This window comes from Archocentrus centrarchus, chromosome 13, assembly GCF_007364275.1.
Source record: "Archocentrus centrarchus isolate MPI-CPG fArcCen1 chromosome 13, fArcCen1, whole genome shotgun sequence".
NCBI lineage: Eukaryota > Metazoa > Chordata > Actinopteri > Cichliformes > Cichlidae > Archocentrus > Archocentrus centrarchus.
Window position 1 is genome coordinate 24,450,973 of NC_044358.1, and position 20,199 is coordinate 24,471,171.

The window sequence follows — 20,199 nt, forward strand, 5'->3', positions numbered from 1 at the left end:
CTGTGCCCTCGTGTGTGTGTGTGTGTTTAGCATTACTCATCGTCATACTCCAGCACAGGTAACCTGAGACCATCAGGGTTATCATAACACACCATGCATCCCCTCCTTCTCTTGTACAAACACATACACACACGCCCTCACACACCTTTTAGATCTTCACTGGTGTGCAGTCAAAGAAGAGAACACATTTGAATAAAATTTTCTTGTCAAATTAGAAGCAAATTTTTTTTTTTTTTCTTTTTTTCCCCTGCCAATGATAAGTCACAGTTCCACAATGCGCAGCACGAGGACACACAATAATCACTCTTTTCTGTAAATGTAGTTTATTACAGTATCATGTATTATAAAAAATAGAATGCATTTGAGTACAAAAATGAGAAGATGAGACACAAATGATCCCTTTAAAAATGTGTTTTTTGTTTTTTTTTAAAAAAGAGAAAAAAAAACCCCACAATATCTTTGGTTGAGTCTGGAGTCTTATTATTATGCATCAGGCTGGAGAGTAAAAAAAAAAAAACAAATCCAGGAACACGTGTGCATAAGCCGCACAGGCTTTAATGAACATACTTTGGTAAGAAATGGCTAATATGAACAAACACAATGGACACATATCCCTTACCAAAAAATGTTTTTTTTAAATGTTCAGCTAAATTCAGGATGAAACTCATATGTCCAAGCCAAGGCCACAGGAACAAATTACCTTAAAAGGTATTAACGGGGGGGTGACCTATATAAAAATGTCCTGGAGGCTGATTTAACAACTGCAGTCTGAACTTGTAAAAACCCACACTACAACCTCCAAGTGAAAATGAACATTTCCTATAAACGGGTTCTCCAAAAGGACAGTTTAAAAACTACATACTGATTGATGCATGCTTTAAATAGATTAAATGAGACCAACAACAAACACTAACAAAAACACACACAGGCCATTATTGTAACTATAAGTGTATTTTTTGTGTACCATAACTGGCCAAAGGTTTGACCGCTACCTGTGTTACGACAGAAAGCTCACAGCTTTTAGGTTCAGCTTGATCGAGCTGTGCCTAAAGTTTACGACAGGTTTCATCAGGAAATCACAACTCCTTGATTTGTCTTTCTGTGTCACTGTTACTAAGAGAGTGTGAAATGAGTCCGACCACTGTCATCACACCGTGGCAGCATGGCGTAAACATTATGCGAATGAAATGTGCAAAATATACAAAACGACCGAGCTACAACTACACAACCAAAAACAAACAAAAAAATAGACACGTTTGTGTTTCACCGAACAAACTCATTCATAAATGTAGGCACAGACAGTCCATATGAAGTGAATCCAGATATTTGGTTGAATACATAACAAATATAAAAAACAGTTTCAAGAGTCAGAACATCAATAGCATCAAACCTGTAAGCTTTAAAATAAGGCACTTATAAGTATCAACATGCTGAGACATTGACAGGAAACATCACTCAGTTGGGATCACAGCAAAATTTTTTAGTGTAATGCTCGGCTTCCTTTCCAAAGCTCAGCATAGCTTCTTTTCCTCTCCCAAGAGTACTGGCTTAAAAAAAAAAAAATTCACTCAGCCATTGTGCGACATAGTGTCCTACTAAACATGCATTGCATAGAGTATAATCCCCTTTATTTCTTCCTATGCTCTATATATTTTTTAAACAAAGGTAGGGCTGTGGTGCCTCCTAGAATCTGCAGAGAATTTACTGATAAAAACAATATTGCTACCTTGTAATAAAATACTGTTGTGGAGCCCTTTCAATTGTGATCAACCGTTTGTGACGATTAGAATATTCACGATATTCCCGGTCAACCTCATTGTCACTGGGCAATAGACTCAGCTACGGATGCTTTTAGTCACCGAATATGTTCATAACTTCTACAGAGAATTTTGGGCCTCTGATGACTTTGAGTTCGGTGGTCAGATGGTGTGGTCCTGCTGGCCGGTTTTGCCAGAGTCTCCACTGTGGGTGTGGGATAAGTTTGTGTTGTAGCTGCTCCCTTATTCACAAGGGTTTTGGAAGATTTTTACATCAGATGCTCTTCCTAACCCCCTGGAATTCAAAGTGGGATCTTTTGTTAAGCAAATGTGCTACCTGTGTAGAAGTTAAATTATCTTGAAGTCTTGTTTGGTATTGGTGGGTGGGGAAAATATGGAGCTGGGAGGCAGACAATTTGCCAGTCAGTTATTTTGAATGTACATTCGTACTCTGCACTCTGGGGAATTAAATATTGCAGATAGCTTTGGTGGTAACCAAAAGAACAAGTTCATTGGAGCAAATGAAATCCTCCAGAGTCACAGAGGAAGTGAGGAGGAGCTCAGAGGAGAACTGCTGGGTGGATATTGCTGGAATATTGCTAGAATAATATAGACAGAATAATATAGATTCATATATATATATTATTAGGGCTGTAACTAGGAAGGAAAACAAACCCAAAGTCCTGAATATCTTGAGTTCTGGACAGGGAGTGGAACTTTTTCACTGGATCCACAACATTGCCTCCAGACACCCAGACATAGAGCTGAGTTAGTCCAGAAAACTGCTACAAGATCCAAATGGGCAAATCCACGACCTCTTGTGTGTAAAAATCAGGACTTTTAAGTGAGCCAAGCAGATTAATCCTTGTTAATTCTTCTGTGTGTATCTGATGTATAAAGAAAATAAGGCACGTAAAGAGGAGTAATCTGATAGTGAACCACTAGGTGAATAATATCCCATCCATAATAAAGGGAGCCTGCAGAAGTTCCAGCTAGCACCATGACAGAGAGAGCATTGCTGTTGTATGTTATAAAAGACATGCAGGTCTTAGATGATGGATGATGTGGGCTAACATTTTTTTTCAAGTCATCAAAACAAGGCAAACAGATCTGAGGTGCTGGACCAGTTTCACGAACTACAATCCCAGTTCTTCATCCACAGGGACAGACTGGAGCTGAGTAAGGATTTTTGATTCTCCATCAATCTCCTCTGGATTCAGTGGCGAGCTGGCTTCCACATCCTGCTCTGGAGAGGGGCTTCCCAGAAGCAGCGACTCCCCACCAGGTAGGCCCAACAAGGCTGGGTCTACAGGTAGGTCCCCCTTGCTGCGCACATCAAACAGAGTTAAACTGGCAGAAGTTGAGAGGGGCACTGGACTCCACGCTGGCTGTGACAGCTGGCTGTTTGGCGTCACTCCAGCATACATGGGACTGAGGGTGAGCATGCTTTCTGGAGTTAGAGCACTCTGTGTTGTCGGGGTGGATGTGTGGTCCAGAGCGTGAGGGGAGGGGACGGCAGGCGCCTGGCTGCTTGGGATCGCAGTCTCTGGAGCGCAGTAGGGTGGAGATGAGTTGATGAAGTTCAGGGGCGATGATGTGAGGCCGCTGGGTGTCAAGCCAGAGGTGTTTGAAGGCTGTGAGGCTACAGGTGGGGTAGAGGGGTTGAGACCGGGAATCACTCCGTTTGCAGAGATGGTAGAAGGATCTGGGACTGGTTTCAGGGGCAAACTGGTGAGCTGAATGCCTGCTGGGATGGTCAGAATCAGCTTGCCTTGCTGGACACTCAGGTAGGGGCTTCCACCAAGAAGGAGGTTACCTATAAAGATGAATGGTAAATGATAAACTGGCAGCAATCTAGATACTATAACTAGATTTAAATGCAGCAATCCAAGTTACAGACCAGTAATTTTAAGGTTGTGTTTTACACAGTACCATATGCTGAAAGAAAAATAACATCCTACAGGAACAAAGATTTTTCCACAGGTTCTGGAAGCATTGTTTCTTTTGTGTTTGGTTTTGCAGTGTTATAGATGGATTAATAAATTCAGTAAATATTCCTTACTTTTTTTCTCAGATATTCACTGACACACTGGTGGATGCTTTTATTAAGAATTACCAATATTACTACTACACCTTGATAGCTTTTTTTTTTTTTTTTTCTTTCTGCACTACATCAATAATCAGTGAATTGAGAAAATAATCCTATTAATCAATAATGAAAAATATTTTTCAGTCCTAAATCACAGTCTCATTGTGTACCCTTTTATTTAATAACATCCATCCATCCATTCATTCACTTCCGCTTATCCTGTTCAGGGTTGCGGGGGGCCTGGAGCCTATCCCAGCTGACAAAGGGCGAGAGGCAGGGTACACCCTGTACAGGTCACCAGCCTGTCGCAGGGCCAACACGGAAAGACAGACAACCATCCACACTCCCATTCACACCTATGGGCAATTTAGAGTAGTGAACTCAGTAGAGGAAACCGGAGTACCTGGAGGCAGCCCACGCAGACAACATGCAAACTCCACACAGAGAGAGAGGCCTGGGCCAAGGTGAAATCGAACCCAGGCCTTCCAGATGGCATTCTAACTGTGAGGCAGCAATGCTAACCACCGCGCCACCGTGCTGTCCTATTTGACTTTGGCTCGGATCATTTTTAAGCCGATTAAACAATAATCAGTTAACAGTTTCCAGTTAATTTTCTTTCAGGTCTGAATGCTGCATTTCTAAATATCTGGTCATTTCAGTGTACCTGGAGGAGCAGAGGGTAGCTGAATTATGCCGGAGTTTAGGAGCTGCACCGTAGGGGCCACGCTGGTTGGAGGAGCCACACTCTGAATGGGCCTCAGCTGGTTTATCCTCAGAGTTCCCTGTGCGATCCCTCCAGCTGCAGGGGTTGAAGTCAGGATCTGTAAGGGCACTCTAGCAGAAGGGATGGAGATAGAAGGACTGGCAGGTACCACCTGGGGGAAAGAGATGGTGGAGGAAGTTTGGATGGAGGAGACTGGGACCAGCTGGGGCACAGAGAGTGGGACCAGCTGTGCTGGTGTGCCACCTTTGGCCTGGGGAACTGGGACAACTTGTGTTGGGGAAGAGATGGAAATAACCTGTGGAGCCTGGATTTTGCTGGGTGTAGAGTTTGTGGGCTGCTCCCCCAGTTGTTGCATCATGTGGTGGGGGAGCTGACTGTTGTTGAGTGGTGAGATGGAAACTATGGTTGTGGCACCTTCAGACATAGCTGCTGAGGCTTCCTGTTGCTGCTGTGCCCGTCTGTTTCCTGTGTTCAGAGTCTGGTGGTTTTGAAACTGAGGTGCTGGCGAGGTGAGGGGGGATACTGGCACAAGCTGAGGGCATTGGGACACCTGGGCTCCTGAAGAGTGCTGGACCAGGTGGGACACTGGTATACCCTGAATGGAAGGCACAACCTGGGGAAGAGAGAAAGCCTGAGGGGTGGAGTTGCTGGAGGAAATCACAGAGCTAGGAGGGTTGAGGCTGGTAGAGGCAGGAGTTGCAGAGGCACCATACTCCCCTTGCTGAATGGAGAGAGACCCTGCAGAACTGGGGATAAGCATGCCCGCAGATGACAGAGAAACTGGGAGGGGGAGGGACTCCTGACGTTGGTGGCTTTGTGTTAAGACTAGTGAAGAGAGACTGGTTGGGGAGGACAGGGTTGGAGAGGGGGAGGAAGAGGATGATACTGTCTGGCTGTTGCCCTCTGATTCAGAAACACTGATGAAACCCATTGCACTGTCACTCTCTGTCTTGGTTTGCAGAGGAAGAGAAATGATGGGGTTTGAGACGGGCGTGGTGTTAGTGTTAAGAACAACTGCTGGTAGACTGCTCGCCTTGGCATCTATTTCTGAAACTTCCTGCACTGCCCCAGAAACGGCTTGCTGCGACCGCTGAACACTGACTCCAGATTTGGTTATTACTTGAGCCCCGTTCAGTATTAAAGGAGAGTTGGTTGCAACAGGGCTCAGTGTGACGGTCTGGCAATCGCCTAAATTTATCCCATTAATTATGACACCAGCGCCACTGCTGGAGATCAGGGAGTTTCCATTGAGCAATAATGGCTGAGAGGCTGTGAGGAAGCCGCTGGATCCGTTGAGGATGAGCTGGCCTCCAGTGCTGGAAGAGACAGAGATGATCGAAGCTGCGGAGCCAGCAGCCTCCTCTGGTTTGTCGGGGGTGTCATCCATCGCACTGGCCTCATCTTCAGTGCTGTGGTTCCCATCTGACTCACTGAAATGGATGATAAAAAAGGTCAAATATACGGACAGGGGCTCTCACAAGTGATTGTTTTTAATGTTAAAGGAAATGAATGAAAATATAATTAAGGCCAACTCAGAAATAGAAATATAAAAATGTCTGATTTAAAAAGTAGCTTTTATTAAAGCTGCAGCTAACAGTGGTTTTATTATTTGGTCATCTTATTTCTGTTCTTCATTATTTTTATAAAATGTCAAAAATAAAACTTTAATAATACCTGTCAGTGCAAGATACTCAGTTTTGCAATCAACAACAGACAGCACCAACTCAGAATTTTCTGTTGATCGACTAACTGTTTAATCAACTTTTTAGCCATTTAGCCATCCATCGGATACAGAGCTGGTCCAGTGCTCCAGGTCAAAAATGTAATTGTTCCTTTAGAGTATGACTTTCGACTAATGGGTGAACGCTCGTCTCCTGTACCCTAACTGAGGAGCACGATTCCCCCTTCTTAAAAACTGCTGCCCAGTTCAGAGAATCGTTGAGCTCCTGCACTGATACATCATTGAAGGCAATCGCACACTCCTGTCTGCAGAAATCGAGAGGTGCGCGACGACACCAAGGCGCAGCGTGAGCATAAACATTAAGGCATCAAGGGACTTGGGATGAATCTCATCCGCCACTGGAGAGTAATCAACTAATCATTACAGCTCTATGTTCACTGTGAGGATCTGCACACTGGATTACAGCATTCAAACCCATTAGACTGAACAGGCAGCCTTCTGAAAACAGTCTTCATCACACCAAATAACAGTTTTCTTCTAAACTCTAAAAAATCCAAAACTTTAAAGTTGTTATAATTGCATCTGTATGAATTGGCTTGTACTAGTGGGTGTGAAGGGGTGAATGAGACTTGTGATGCTGTATAGAGCGCTCAAGTACAGTAGAAAAGTACTGTATAAGAACCAGTCACTAATGTTTACTGTTGATCTGTGTTCCTGTGAATTAAACCAAGAAAAACCCCATCTTATTAAGGGTGTTTATACCATTAATAATAGAGTGCTCAATTCTAGATATTCACTCTAAGAACCTTTATAAATGCAAATCAGGATCATTAAAAAAGTGGGGAAGATTTGTCTTTGAGCTTCATTCCTGCAGGAAATACCATTAGTTTTTAGTCTGTCAGATTTTTTTTAGCACAACATGCATCAGGAGGTTCTCGGTTTTTGTTTTTTTATTGACTGGGATCTCTACATGACATGACTGGTTGTGTGTGCGCATTTAACCCCTATTCTGACCTTTCCTCCCATGCCATTGTAATTAAAAACAATGAGCGATAAAACTAATCCAAAATGAGAGAAAGCTCTGTGGAAACTAAACTGAGCTGATAATAAAACTTCTAAATAAGCTGAAAGCTGTTTTTAATGCCTGGATATATTTGGTTATATGTGGTTAATGTGTGAAAATAAAACATCCCCATGGCCCTTAAAGATTGTCTGCCAGACCCTGGGGTCTGATAGATAAGTCTGCTCTGCTCTCTTATCTCTCCACAAATCGTCTCTCGCTGCTTGCTGAAAACGTCACTTTAAAACTGTGATTTCAACCTTTTTTCCCCCTCCCACCCCCAACTCTGCCTCAGTTTATGCTCTTTTCCTCCCTTAACCTGTGTCACCCTGTAGCTCTGCAGGCAGCAGTGCAGTGCAGGGTTTCAGGAAACTTGAGCCACAGTGAGCGCCTGGATCTCACATTTCATAACAAAGCAACATGCTCTTGGTGTTAGACATGTGTGGCCTCACTGCTGTCAGAAGCCACCTCCTGTTCATCTTCCTACCTCATGCCATTTTTTGGCTTTGTTTGACATGTGCCATACTGCTTTGCGGACTCTTGTGGGCAGCCTTTTTAAATTGGTGCGCTTTGATCTTCTACTTTCATTGACTTTTCTGATAAACCTTTGCTATAAATGGCGACCTAAAGAAAGAAGCTGCGTTCAGATAAACATGAGAAAGTTCAGAGCAGCTGCTGCTCAGATTGTGACTTCTGCCTGCCATCAAACTTTGAGCACTAACACAGATAAAGGCAACAGCTGGAGGGTGTTTCCAGTGTTGCTGGTCTTGCCTTTTGCTGTGCGTCCCGGACGGGGTCCTGTCCCTCTGCCTGCGGTTCTTGAACCAGTTGCTGACCTGTGTGAGGGAAAGCCCGGTGACTTTAGCCAGGTTTTTCTTCTCGTCCGGCGTGGGATACCTGTTGCTCTTGTAGCACTCTTTCAGAGCATTTCGGGATTTCTCTTTGAAGCAGTACACAGTCTCTTCTCCATCCCAGATGGTTTTGGGTAAGGGGAACTTCTTTCTGAGCCGGTACTTGTCCACTGCGCCCAGACTGCGGCCCCGGGACCTCTCCGCCTCCTTGTAGCGGGCTTTGAGGTACAGGTCCTGCAGGAACCCATGGTTAGACGGGTGGAAGTTGTGGCTTTCCAGGATGGCGTACAGTTCCTTGAATTCCTCCCGGTGGAAAGCCACCAGTGCCTGGGCCTTTAGCAGGGTCTCGTTGCCACGTAGCAGCTCGGACGAAGGAGGTATGGTGGAAAGAAATCTCCACAGGCGATCCACATTGCCCGCCTGCAGAAGGGCCTCGCAGAGACATGAGACTTGGTCAGTGGAAAAACTCAAAGCCGACTTTTGGAAACTCTGGAGTAATTGTTCCGAAACTTGGAGCGGATCTTTCTCGTCTTTGGTCTCCGATGCCGCTGGCTCCCCTGTGCTGTTCTCAGATTGTTCTGTGGACTCCAAAGACAAGGAAGCCATTTTCACTTTAACTTTTTTTTCCACCCGTAGTTCCTCCTCCTCCTCCTCCTGCTCACTCCCTCGCTGCTCCCTCCCGCTGCAGCGCCGTGCTCTCTCCCGTCCTACAAACCGCGAGCGTGCCCGAAAATCAGCAGCGGCCACGCCCCTTCGTTTCCACTGCAAACCACACACTTCAGAAGATAAAACAAAGGCAAAAGCACGAGTGTTTTAAGGGCAAAGCTTTTCTTTTCTTTTTTTTTTTTTTTTTACTAGGCATATATATCACATTTATCTAAAATAAATCAATAAAGAATTAAAAGTAAAACCAATTGGTTGCACTTTAATTGTGAGAATCTTTTGCTTTTCTTTGTTTTATGTGATAGTAAGACAGATAATAAAACATTGGATTCACTGAATAAAACAGAAGTTCTGGGAAAATTTAATTTATTTTACAAAAGAATAATGAAAGAACGCCAAACAGAAAGCTTCGATTTTGAAAATCTAACACTTTAAGGCATCCTGGTAAATTCCTAGAACTTAGTGGAGACTTTTATTTTGAAAAATGCAACACTGAATGCTTTTATTTTTAAGAAATGCTCTAGCTTGAGTGTTCAATTTGGAAAAGTGACACTTTCAAGTCAGAGGTTGTCAGTTAAATTAAGCTGCTGTAATGCTGCTGATTATTTTGCGATTAATTTCTTTTCTTTTTTCAATCAAAAACTCTACAATAAATATAAAGCACATTTCCAAAACCTTAAAGTGACATCTTATTTTTTCTTTAATCATTTTTTAACTTATTTTTTAGGCAGCAAAGTAAAAAATTTAAAAAAAAAAAAAAAAAGAAAAAAGAAGAAAAGAAATACTGAGACAAGCTAAATTTTGTGGGTATTTTGGTATTTTTAAAGGACTGCCATCAATGGATTATCTAACAGATTAACTGTTACAGGTCAGTCTTTATAAGCCGGTTTCCACTGCAGTTTTAATATGTAAGAATAATACAGGTTATGTGTGGTGTGCATTATGACTGATGGTGTTTCCCTGTTTGTTTAGGCCGGACTTGTTGTCATCGCGCTTTTTCAGCGGGATCCGCGTTAGCTGTGCCTGAGGTGGTTGCCCAATGCAAATATCCTCAGTGCAAACACACACACACACACACACACACACACACACACACACACACACACACACACACACACACACACACACACACACACACACACACTATTTAAATGCAACAGGCAGGGGTTGCTTTCATGTTGTTTTCGCAGATATCTTAATATTTTAAAGCTTTTAAAGATATCAAAAGACAGAACAAAGATGCATTTAGACTTTTTCACTGTCCCAACCTGTGGCACACTTATTAAAACTGAAAACTCATGTACTTAAAGATCTTTATAAAAAATCTGCCCCCCGCTGATCCTGTCTGCTGTTTTTTTGAAGCTTTTTTTTTTAAATGTCTGTCTTTTAATTTACTCACAGAACTGTTTTTTTTTTAATTTTATCTTTATTATGTCTTACACCTAATAAATTATATGGAGGAGCATTACAAATGGCCCATAACATTATGTTTTTTTTTTTTTTTTGCTAATCAGAATTTTCTCTTTATAAAATAATTAAAATAAATTTATAATAAAGTGACCGTTTGCTGCTTAGCTTCAAAATCAAATGCTTTAGATACTACTTTATCGCCACTGTGTGGACACTTCAATGGTCGCAATCACTCCTGGATGATGATTGGCCACCATTTAAGCCAATCTACCGCTGATTAGGCGGGTCTTGAGGGTCTGTTTCTTCATACCGTACAGCTATTGGTTATATTTTCTCGCTGCTGTGCTGTGATTGGACGTCTTTCAATCTGGGGGCGGGTAGAACCTTCCAGAGCTGGGCGTAGCAGGAACTGAGGTTATAATTTTCTGGCAACCCTACAGAGCTAGAGTTACATGCACCATTTTCCACAGTTACCAAGTAGTCATGAAAACTTCAGGTTAATTGTAGATCAAAGCTCAAAGATTTTTCAGCACCATCGAGGAAAATATACACAATTTGTGAGTAACTATGGCAGCCGTGGCATCTGTGTGAGGCTCCCAACGTGACTCTGCTAGCCGCCCAATGGCTAATGTAGCTAGCGACTCTAAACTCTACAGCTAAAAAAAGGGGGGGTATTTAAGCTTAAACGATTACAGTTGATATGTTGAATAAACACGAGAGATAAAACTTAAATGTGAGCTTTAACTTACACTGGAACAGACTTTAATATCAGGAAAACATGTTAAGTAGTTGCTATCAGTAAACGAGCGTTTGTTTTTGTGGTTGTTTGGCTATTCTTTTTTTTACATCTTTGAGATGAGCTTCAGTCCCGTTGGATAAATATGTCACTTTATTTTCCCACCTGTTTTCAGTGTTTGACCAACAGCCGAGTCCAAACAGACTGGAAAATGGACAGCGGAGTGACAGTAATCACCAATCCCACCGTGAATGTGCGCCTAACGAGCACCATCTCCTCCTTTGAGGTGCAGCGCAGGTTCAGCAGAGGCACCAGTATAGCAGAGCTGAAGGTGAGACATCATACACAACATAGGACATCTTTAAAAAAAAAAAAAAGTCTCCCAGTTGTCTCTGTTGTTGGGTTTTCTCCATCTTTGTTGTAATTTCAGCCCTTTTGTGTGACATGTAGAATTTTGCATGTTTTATTCAGGGAAAGTTGGAGATGATTGTGGGTGCACCTGCCTCCTGCATGGACCTGGAGTTATTCAGTGTCTCTGACAAGTTCCTGCAGAGAATGGATGACAATGAAGCTCTGCTAGGATCCTATCCTGTGGACGATGACTGCAGAATAAACGTATGTCCCTGCTCAGTTGGGAGCTTCTTGTAATGCAGGGGTCCATATCACTGTGGTAGAGGCAGTTTTTTGGCTGGACTTGAAAATTTCAAGTCTTACTGCCAACTCTGGTTCCAACTGGGGTGGTATCTACCACACCAAAGTAGTGCTCACAGAGAGACACACAGTGACTGGATGAATGATGTTTCAGCTTAAAATGTTTAGTCTGAACAAATTTATATAAAATACAGAGACATAATATGTTCACCACAGAGCTTCTAACCGCATACAGTGAAATTACTTTGTTTTTAATGATTATTATATTGTCAAAACATGCATGTGACGTCTCAAAGTGGATTACTGTGTGATTCTTTAATGGGGAAATCATAGTTAAGCGGTGGTAGTGTGTGGGCAGCACATTGGGAGTCCGTGGGCAGCTTTCGACTGCCTGTTGTCAGATGGAGGCAGTGCCAAAAATATGTGGTACAGACTGTGGGCTACTTTTGCTTGTGCGTTTGTTGGTCCATCAGCCAGTCGCAGAGAAGAGTAAAGTTATAATATACAAAGAACAGAAATGAAATGGTGTGTTAGAAACGATGAAAAGTGTCTGTCTGTCTACTTTTCATACTGTTTTTTTTTTTTTTTTTTAATCTTTGATGCTATTTGTCATGGTTCTCACATTCCTGGTAAACTCCGCTGTCAGTCCCTTCACTGTTCCCGCTCACTTGTTAACCGATCAGCGTTCGACCGACTCAACCATAATTTTGATTATTACCGGCTTATAGCTCATGAAAAGGAGAAATCTCATATTAGAATATTTGAGTTTGAGTAAGTTACTATTTAAACAGTGTAAATACCATTTATCTCTCAGTCTACCAAGTAATGACAGTTGTCTAGATCGCGATTATTGACACTCAGCAAAGAGGCTAACCACAGAAGGGTCACTGCTAAAAAAGGCTGTTTGCCATAATCAGTATCAAAGCATATTAATGAAAAGTTGTCTGGAAGGGAAAAATGAGGTAGGGAAAGGTGCACGAGCAACAGGGAGGACTGCATCCTTGAGAGGCCTGTCAAGAAAAGTCGATTCAAGAAAATGGGAGAGCTTCACAGGGAGTGGACTGAGGCTTGAGTCGGCCCATTAAGAGCCACCCTCAAGAGTGACAACTGTCACATTCCTAATATTCATATAATCATTTATCGCATTCCCAGAGTGTGGAGAAAGAGTACAGAGGCACAGAGTCCAAGGTGTTTAATGTGGACTTCAACACAGACATCCTACATATAGCTTGCTCACAAGCAAGCTATATGTAGGATGCTGATTTTCCTTTTCCTTTGGCAGCTGTCCACAAAGCTAAAACTACTACCAAATGGTTTACTGACTGTGTTATTACTGCTGCCTTACCTGCATTGTCAAGAGGAAGATGAAAAAACGCCCGACCCAAAAATACAGACAAGCTGAAGACCGCTATAAAAACACCTCTATGCAGTGTTACATTGATGCAGTGATTTGTGGTGAAGGAGCCCCAACTGAGTATTGAGTGTCTAATCCTTTTTTGATTGATCTTAAGAAATATTCTAATTCTCAAGTAAAATTTGTATTTGTATCCCATTGTTCAGACGCAAGGCAATACAGAGAGACTTTGGGATTTCTCTCTTTAAGACATAAAAAAAAAAAGATGTAAAAGTTAATCACAAAAAAAAAAAAAAAACAATCCTTGGGACACATAGTAAACCTGTTCTGAATGTAAGACACCAATAAATTTTAGCTGTAACTCAGTCCAAGTCCACAAACTAGTAGAAGGATTTAAAAATGTGTCCTTTGAAAAACAGGAAGCCAAAGTTGTGATTTAAGAATTGGATTCTTCAATCATAAGAATCTTTCTTAGTGTTGGTTTGTACCCTGACTGCAGCATTTTGACCTGTGAAGATGCTGTTTCTATAACCTTCTGAAGATAAACAAATCAACAGGTTCTTCTGGATCTACTTTAGGCAGAAATCCTCTAATTTCTGTGATATACTGGTTTACCTTTTCAGGTTAAACATTGACATCACATGATTCTGGTTTAGCACCACAGATGAATATACAGGGAAAGTGCATCCTTTTCATTCATTGAATTAGGTTTTTAGTTTAGTCTCTGGATCCCAAACCTGTTCACTCTGCGTGCAGACGAAAAGAAATGTGTTTTAGATGAGATAGCACGCAGTGTAAAAATCCCTGGTTTCTTAAAAGTAGAAACTTTATGGTCCAAGGTTTGCTATAAAACAGTGACTAGGCTTTAAAATGAGAACTCTGTTGTGCAGACGGTGTTTAACGATTCAAAAAATAATTATCCTTTCTATTTAAGTATCTTATAACTTACTTAAGTTCTCATATACCAATGCAACTGAAACATTTGCATTGGTATATGTTATATTGACAGTACTATTTTAAAAAAAAAATCACCATTTTTGAGTTGCAAAAAGCTAAAGTTCTGGCACTTGGCTGTTGTAACTACACAAAGGGCTGATGCGTGTCTTTCACCTTATTTCTCTTACAGGTTATTGATAGAAGTGGCGGTCAGATGGGCGAGTTCACTGATGTTTCTAAAGTGGAGAAATTTGAGCTGTCAGATGATGCTTATGATAAGAGAACAGGTACAGTCTGCCTCGCTTTAATGTCTCTTAGTTTATAATTGAATGGCATTTTCCTGAGCTTTTTGTATTAAAGAATTCATAAGAGAATATGAATGCATATTGAAGACATTTTACTAAATTTTACTTAATTAGTCAACTGACAGTTAAGAACACTGCTCAAAACAATTAAAGGAACAATAAAAAACCATCAGAACTCAGTGGGAAGAAAAATCATGCAGGATATCTACTGACATGGACTGTATAATGTGTTAGGAATGAAAGTATTGCTGGAAATTAAAATGTTCAAGTACAGAGGGCTGAATTCAAAGACATCCTGAAAATTTAAGTGAAAAAATTTAATGAAACACGAGATTTCAGTAGGCTAATCCATTTTGAGGTCCTGGACAGTCTGAGGTGGAACCTGGTGGCATCGGATGGACCAAAACATAAAGTCCCAGAAGTGTTCTCCTGAACTTGGGTCAGGCGAGCATGTGAACCTGTCTGTGGTATCAGTTCCTTCATCCTCCAGAAACTGTCCGCATACTCTCACCACATGAAGCCGGGCATTCTCATGCACCAGGAAGAACCCAGGACCCACTGCCCCAGTGTAGGGTCTGACAGTGGGTCCAAGAATTTCATCCCAATACCTAATGGCAGTCAGGGTGTCATTGCCAAGCTTTTAGAGGTCTATGTACCTCTCCGTGGATGTGCCTCCCCAGACAATCACTGATCTACCACCAAACCAGTCAAGCTAAACCATGTTACAGGCAGTCTCTGAAGCTTGAAAAAAGGGCGACTGTACTTCTTTTTGTTTCTTGAAGACATTTCACCTTTCATCCGAGAGGCTTCTTCAGTTCTCAAACCAGTCTTCAAGAAACAAAAATAAGTCCAGTTGCCCTTTTTTCAAAGCGCCCTTTTTTCAATGACCTGGATGACTGAGAACCTACACAGACAATGTTACAGGCAGCATAACATTCTCCATGGCTTCTCCAGACCTTTTCACTTCTGTCACATGTGCTCAGTGTGAATCTGATCTCATCTGGGAAAAGCACAGGGGGGCAGTGATGGTACTGCCATTTCTGTTATTCTATGGCAAATGCCAGTCGGGCTCCACGGTGCCGGGCAGTGACCCCAGGGCCAATTGGAGGACGTCGGCCCCTCAGGCCACCCTCATGAATTCTGGTTCTGATTGTCTGGATCAGAAACAATCACACCATTGGCCTGCTAGAGGCTATTTTGTAGGGTTCTGGCAGTGCTCATCCTATTGCTTGCACAAAGGAGCAGATACTGATCCTGCTGATGGGTTAAGGACCTGTCCAGCTCTCCTAGAGTAACTGCCTGGAACATCCTCCATGCTCTTGAGACTGTGCTAGTGAAAAAAAAACAGTCAGAAAAAATGTCAGTGGCCCCCACCTGTAAAACCATTCCTGTTTTGGGGATTGTCTCATTGTTGCCCCTCTAGTGCACCTGTTGTTAAGTTCATTAACATCAAAGCAGCTGAAAATGATTAACAGCCAACTCTGCTATTTAACTGACCAGATCAGTATCCCAGAGATTTAACTGACTTGATGCTGTACTCTGATTAAAAGGTGTTCCTTTACTTTTTTCAGCAGTGTATGTCCACCAAAAGTTAACCAGTGGCAGGGTTATTAATAATAAAAATTGATTATTAGTAGCAGTAATTACTTGTTCCCAGTTCATTTATTTTTCTTCTAACTATTGATAGATTGTTCCAATGTGGATTTATTTCATGAGTATAAAGATGTATGGTCTTCAGTTTGTTTTGAAGGACTGTGCGTTTAGTACAAACTGTCTCTTTCCTTCAGACACAGCGAGGTCATTCATGAAGAAACATCGTGTGGGTCGCTTCAATGAGGAGGAAACGGCCAAGAAAAAAGTGGAGAACGCAGTACGGGACGAGGAACAGAAGGCTGCCGCTGATGCGATTGCTGTTGGCAGCCGCTGCAAAGTGCAGGTCCCCGGACAGCCCACAAAGCTTGGCACAGTCATGTATGTTGGTAAGTGTGGATAAAGCTTAGCTGGTTTACTTTCTGTAGGACATTAGTGTAAACCCTGCGCTGCTGAGGATTTTCTGTCCAACAGAGCAGACTTTGCTCTGATTTTTATGGTGGCTAAGGGCCAGTACCAAATCTGTCCTCCACTGCCTGCACAAACTGTAGCTGTTTTTTCAGGACACTAAGTGTAACTTCTGGATTCTGCTTTGCTGTGCTGGTGCGTTTTGTTACCTAGAAAACCTAGAAAATCTAATCATGTTTCATCTGAGGTCAATATAATCAATCATAAGTTTAGTTTTAAAGTGGTTTTGTCCAAGTACTGAAACAATGTGTCATTTTAGTTTTTATTTTGCTTTGTGAGAACACTATCTCGTCAGTTAGATGGATTTTACTAATAGTATTATAATCTTATTATTATAAAGTGAAATTATTCTTGATATGCCCTACCTGGGAACTGTTGTTTGTTGCAGGAACAACAGATTTCAAGCCGGGGTACTGGGTGGGTGTGAAGTATGATGAGCCCCTGGGCAAACACAATGGAACGTAAGAGGGCCTTCTTCCTTTTTGTTCTTTTTTTTTTTCTCAGAGTAATGCACAGTTTCAGTGAAGCCAGTCCTAATTTTTGACTCCTTTATTTGTTTTGTTTTACCCTTGTTAATTGTGTCTCTGCAGTGTTGAGGGGAAGCAGTACTTTGAGTGCGAGAACAAATACGGTGCGTTTGTGAAGCCCCTGAGTGTGACTGTGGGAGACTTCCCTGAGGAGGACTACGGTTTAGATGAGATGTAGGACTGCACCGTTTTACTGCCCCAACCTCACGCTGTTATCTGTTCACCAAGCAGAGAAGAAGGCGAGTCTTTTTTTTTTTTTTTTTTAGTGTAATGATTTTTTTTGTGTGTTTTTCTGGAAGGCATGATACTAAAGCACTTTGGCCTCAAGTTCTCTTTCAGTAACTTCAGAGCAAGTTGACAGACTGTTGATTCAGATGATAATTCAAGATAACCACAGAAAGAACTCACAACAACAGATGTTTCATAAAGTAGGGGATTTTTGTTGCAGCAAAATGAAGGTTTCAGTTGTTTGTCCCTCACTATGCACACTTCTGTTCAGTTCATACTACTTCCTGTAGTTGTACTTCTTTTGTTCCCATGCATTTCTCCTTGTTTAGTAATTGACAATGTGTACAAAGATTATTGTATTATAACTGTTTATAGTTATCTGTAGTCTTGCCATTTTTGACGACTGTAAATTGCTGTTTGGACATTAGTCTATTAGAGGAAAAATTCACCCAGACACACTTTGACACTAAAATAAAAAGCGGCATTGTTGCTTTTATTACTAAGTTTGTATCTCTAAGTGAGTTAACCCTGGGGTACGCCTTCTTCAAGCCATTTATTCAAATTCTTGCTCGCTGGCAAATTTAATGTCAGACTCACAAGATTTTGGCAGAGGAGGAAGAAATTGTAGATCCTCATCAGCAGATGGGTCTCGTGCTTCTTTTTGTTGTACTTTGCAGTTAAAGCTTTCAACAGAAACAGTGCCTGAAATTTATGTGCCAAAGTGTGCGAGGGTAAATGTTTTTTTTTTCCTCTCCCTAAACAACATTACATTCCCCAAAGTTCATTTTTTTTGTAAGTAGAATGTGCAACAGTTCAACTTTGAGCTTAAGATGTAATTTCCATTTATTTTTCTGTGACTCAGTTCTTCTTGTTAAACATTAAATTTTGTGCACTTGAATGTATCGTACGTGTGTTGAACCACTGAACTAAAAGATGTTTCACATTTAAAATTTAATAGGTCTCAATTTTACTTTTTCTGGAGACCAGCCCATTGGCAACCCAAAATCTTTGTGGCCTCCAGCAACCGCTAAACAACTGAAATTCAAGCAGGTGGTTTGTGTTGAGGAATACACATTTTACCCTAGAAACTGCTGATGGCAGATGGATTCTTAGGCCTTTGTAACTTAATTCAACCTGAGTGCACCTGTGTATATAAATGGATGTAAAAAAAAAAAAAAATCTGGGTAAATCCAATATTCATTGATGAGTTTGTTCCAGTGATTATAGCTAAATCCTGTTTAAGTCTGAAATGGGAAATGGATTTTATATTGCAGCACAATTACAAAATAACACGTATTTTCAACTTCCATATAAACACAACAGGTTTCACACAGTCAGTACGAGTCTCTCTTGGTATACAGCCCTTTTATTACATATTCATACATGATTTAGTAGTGAGTTATTAAACTCTGAAACATACCTGCTTGTGTTTCCCATCTGTAGCACAGTTATGGAACATCCAGTGCACGTTCAGATGATTATTTTCAATATATTTGGCATATTTGAGCCCATGCTGGCCATCAAGTTAAAACAGAAAGAAAAGCAAAAAAACAAAAACAAAAAAAAAAACAGCTTCATACTCACAACACTCAGCTTTGAACAGTGTGTTTCAATTGAACAATATGCCTTATTTATGCTTTGTTTTATGTTACTGATCAAAACTTCTTAATGTCTTTGTCCTCTGATGCTTGAAGAAATTATTCTAGTGGTTTCTTTTTAGGCAAATGTCACTTACATGGAAAATTGTAGGAGTGTTCTCTCTGTTTCTTAAAATCTGTTCATCTCTGAGGTGCTGGTGTTATTATGTGCCAAAGGGTTCTGCTTAGAAATAAGAATTATTTGCCAGTATATAAAGCTTATTAAAGTGAGTGAATCTACTTGATTTGTAGTAGTAATATTGACTTCTTATCATTTGTCATTACATTTTTTTATTTTGTGAGTTTTTACAACCACTACTGGCAGAAGAAGCAGAAGCCCCCAGTGCTCCATTTCACTTCCCCTAATTCTTTGAAATGGCTTTCTTTTTTTTTTTATTGAAAGTCTTAAAACAATGGGAGTCGTATGCTGTAAAATTTGTAAAACACATTGAGGTGCATTTTTTTTTTAATTTAAAGGCATTAAGAATAAAACTGCTTGGACCATGAGTGAAACACTTAATATCACTCACACAATCTGTGAGTGTGTGATAGGCTTTCTGAGTTAGCAATGAGCGATGTGCATGAACACGGTAGCTCTGGCTTAGGAGGTAGTGCAGATCTTCCACCCAACTGGAAGGTCAGTGGTTCAATTCCTGACTCCTTCAGTCTGAGCTAAAGTGTACTTGGACAAGATACTGAACCCTAAAAGTATTAACAGTATAAACTATGGGTGAATGAAAACCTCAGTAAACTTCACCATTGTTTGGCTGGGTTTGCTGTGGAGAGTGCGAGACTCGGTAACACACAAATGTTGGCACTGACAAATGGGGTCTGTTTTCCTTTAACTGGATAAATATTCCTTTTAACTTTGTTAAAATGCAAACATCAAAGTGTTCAGTAGAAGAAGGTTTAACTAAGCTGACATAGTTGGACAGATGGATCATTTAGGTATTTGCTGATTTTGGCAGATTTGTGACGGTGTTGTGTGTGTGAGATATCCTGAAGACGCTGTGAGTAGCGTGGAGCAGTGAGTAAGTAAGCACACAGGTTGACTGGATCACCCTAACTAACTGGTTTAATCACCAATCTTCAGCAGACAGATTGCACACTGAACCCAGAGCGAGTTGACGGTTTTATACTTGAGAGTTTGTGCTTGTTTAAACAAACCGCTTTTTCCCATGAATATTTATGAGCACAACTAACTGCCATTTTTTTGTAAAAGCTTTATCTCTTACAATAAGAAAACATGATTTGTTGGATGGGCGATAAGGGGGGAATTGAGTGATCGGATTGATAGAGTTTTGCGTCATATCATTTGATCATATCCTGATCAAATGCCACATGTGCATGGACAATAATGAAATGCTTCTTACAGCAAAGAATGAGGATGATGCGTCTTTGTTCAGCTGAAAAATGGTCAAAACTATGTGTTAAATGGAGTTTCTAATGTTAAATTCAAGCAGCCTGCAAATCCAGAATATGGATCAAATCCAGATGATCAGTTTGGCAATAGTTCTTTGCCCTCCACAAAT

At 41.1% G+C, this 20,199-nt stretch overlaps 2 protein-coding genes across 4 annotated transcripts; one reads left to right on the forward strand and one right to left on the reverse strand.

Annotated features, from left to right (window-relative positions):
- Nucleotides 1-353: 353 nt before the first annotated feature.
- six5 (SIX homeobox 5) lies at nt 354-8,795 on the reverse strand. 2 transcript variants are annotated; one of them, XM_030745259.1, is made up of 4 exons: nt 8,083-8,781; nt 5,459-6,000; nt 4,511-5,353; nt 354-3,573 (listed from the first exon to the last, which is right to left on the reverse strand). In XM_030745259.1, exons 1-4 carry the CDS (start codon nt 8,766-8,768, stop codon nt 2,894-2,896), a joined length of 2,751 nt encoding a protein of 916 aa, XP_030601119.1. In that variant the 5' UTR covers nt 8,769-8,781; the 3' UTR covers nt 354-2,893. The 2 variants fall into 2 exon arrangements, with proteins under 2 accessions (XP_030601119.1, XP_030601120.1); XM_030745260.1 differs by having other exon boundaries at nt 4,511-6,000; nt 8,083-8,795.
- A 1,821-nt stretch (nt 8,796-10,616) lies between these two features.
- tbcb (tubulin folding cofactor B) lies at nt 10,617-18,912 on the forward strand. Of its 2 annotated transcripts, XR_004020840.1 has the most exons (8): nt 10,617-10,792; nt 11,147-11,302; nt 11,443-11,586; nt 14,103-14,199; nt 16,005-16,196; nt 16,664-16,736; nt 16,866-17,041; nt 17,131-18,912. XR_004020840.1 is itself a non-coding variant. In XM_030745160.1 (7 exons), the coding sequence occupies exons 1-7, from the start codon at nt 10,688-10,690 to the stop codon at nt 16,978-16,980; spliced, it is 882 nt and encodes a 293-aa protein (XP_030601020.1). In that variant the 5' UTR covers nt 10,617-10,687; the 3' UTR covers nt 16,981-18,912. The 2 variants fall into 2 exon arrangements, 1 of the variants encoding a protein (XP_030601020.1); XM_030745160.1 differs by having other exon boundaries at nt 16,866-18,912.
- The last annotated feature ends 1,287 nt before the right edge of the window (nt 18,913-20,199 follow it).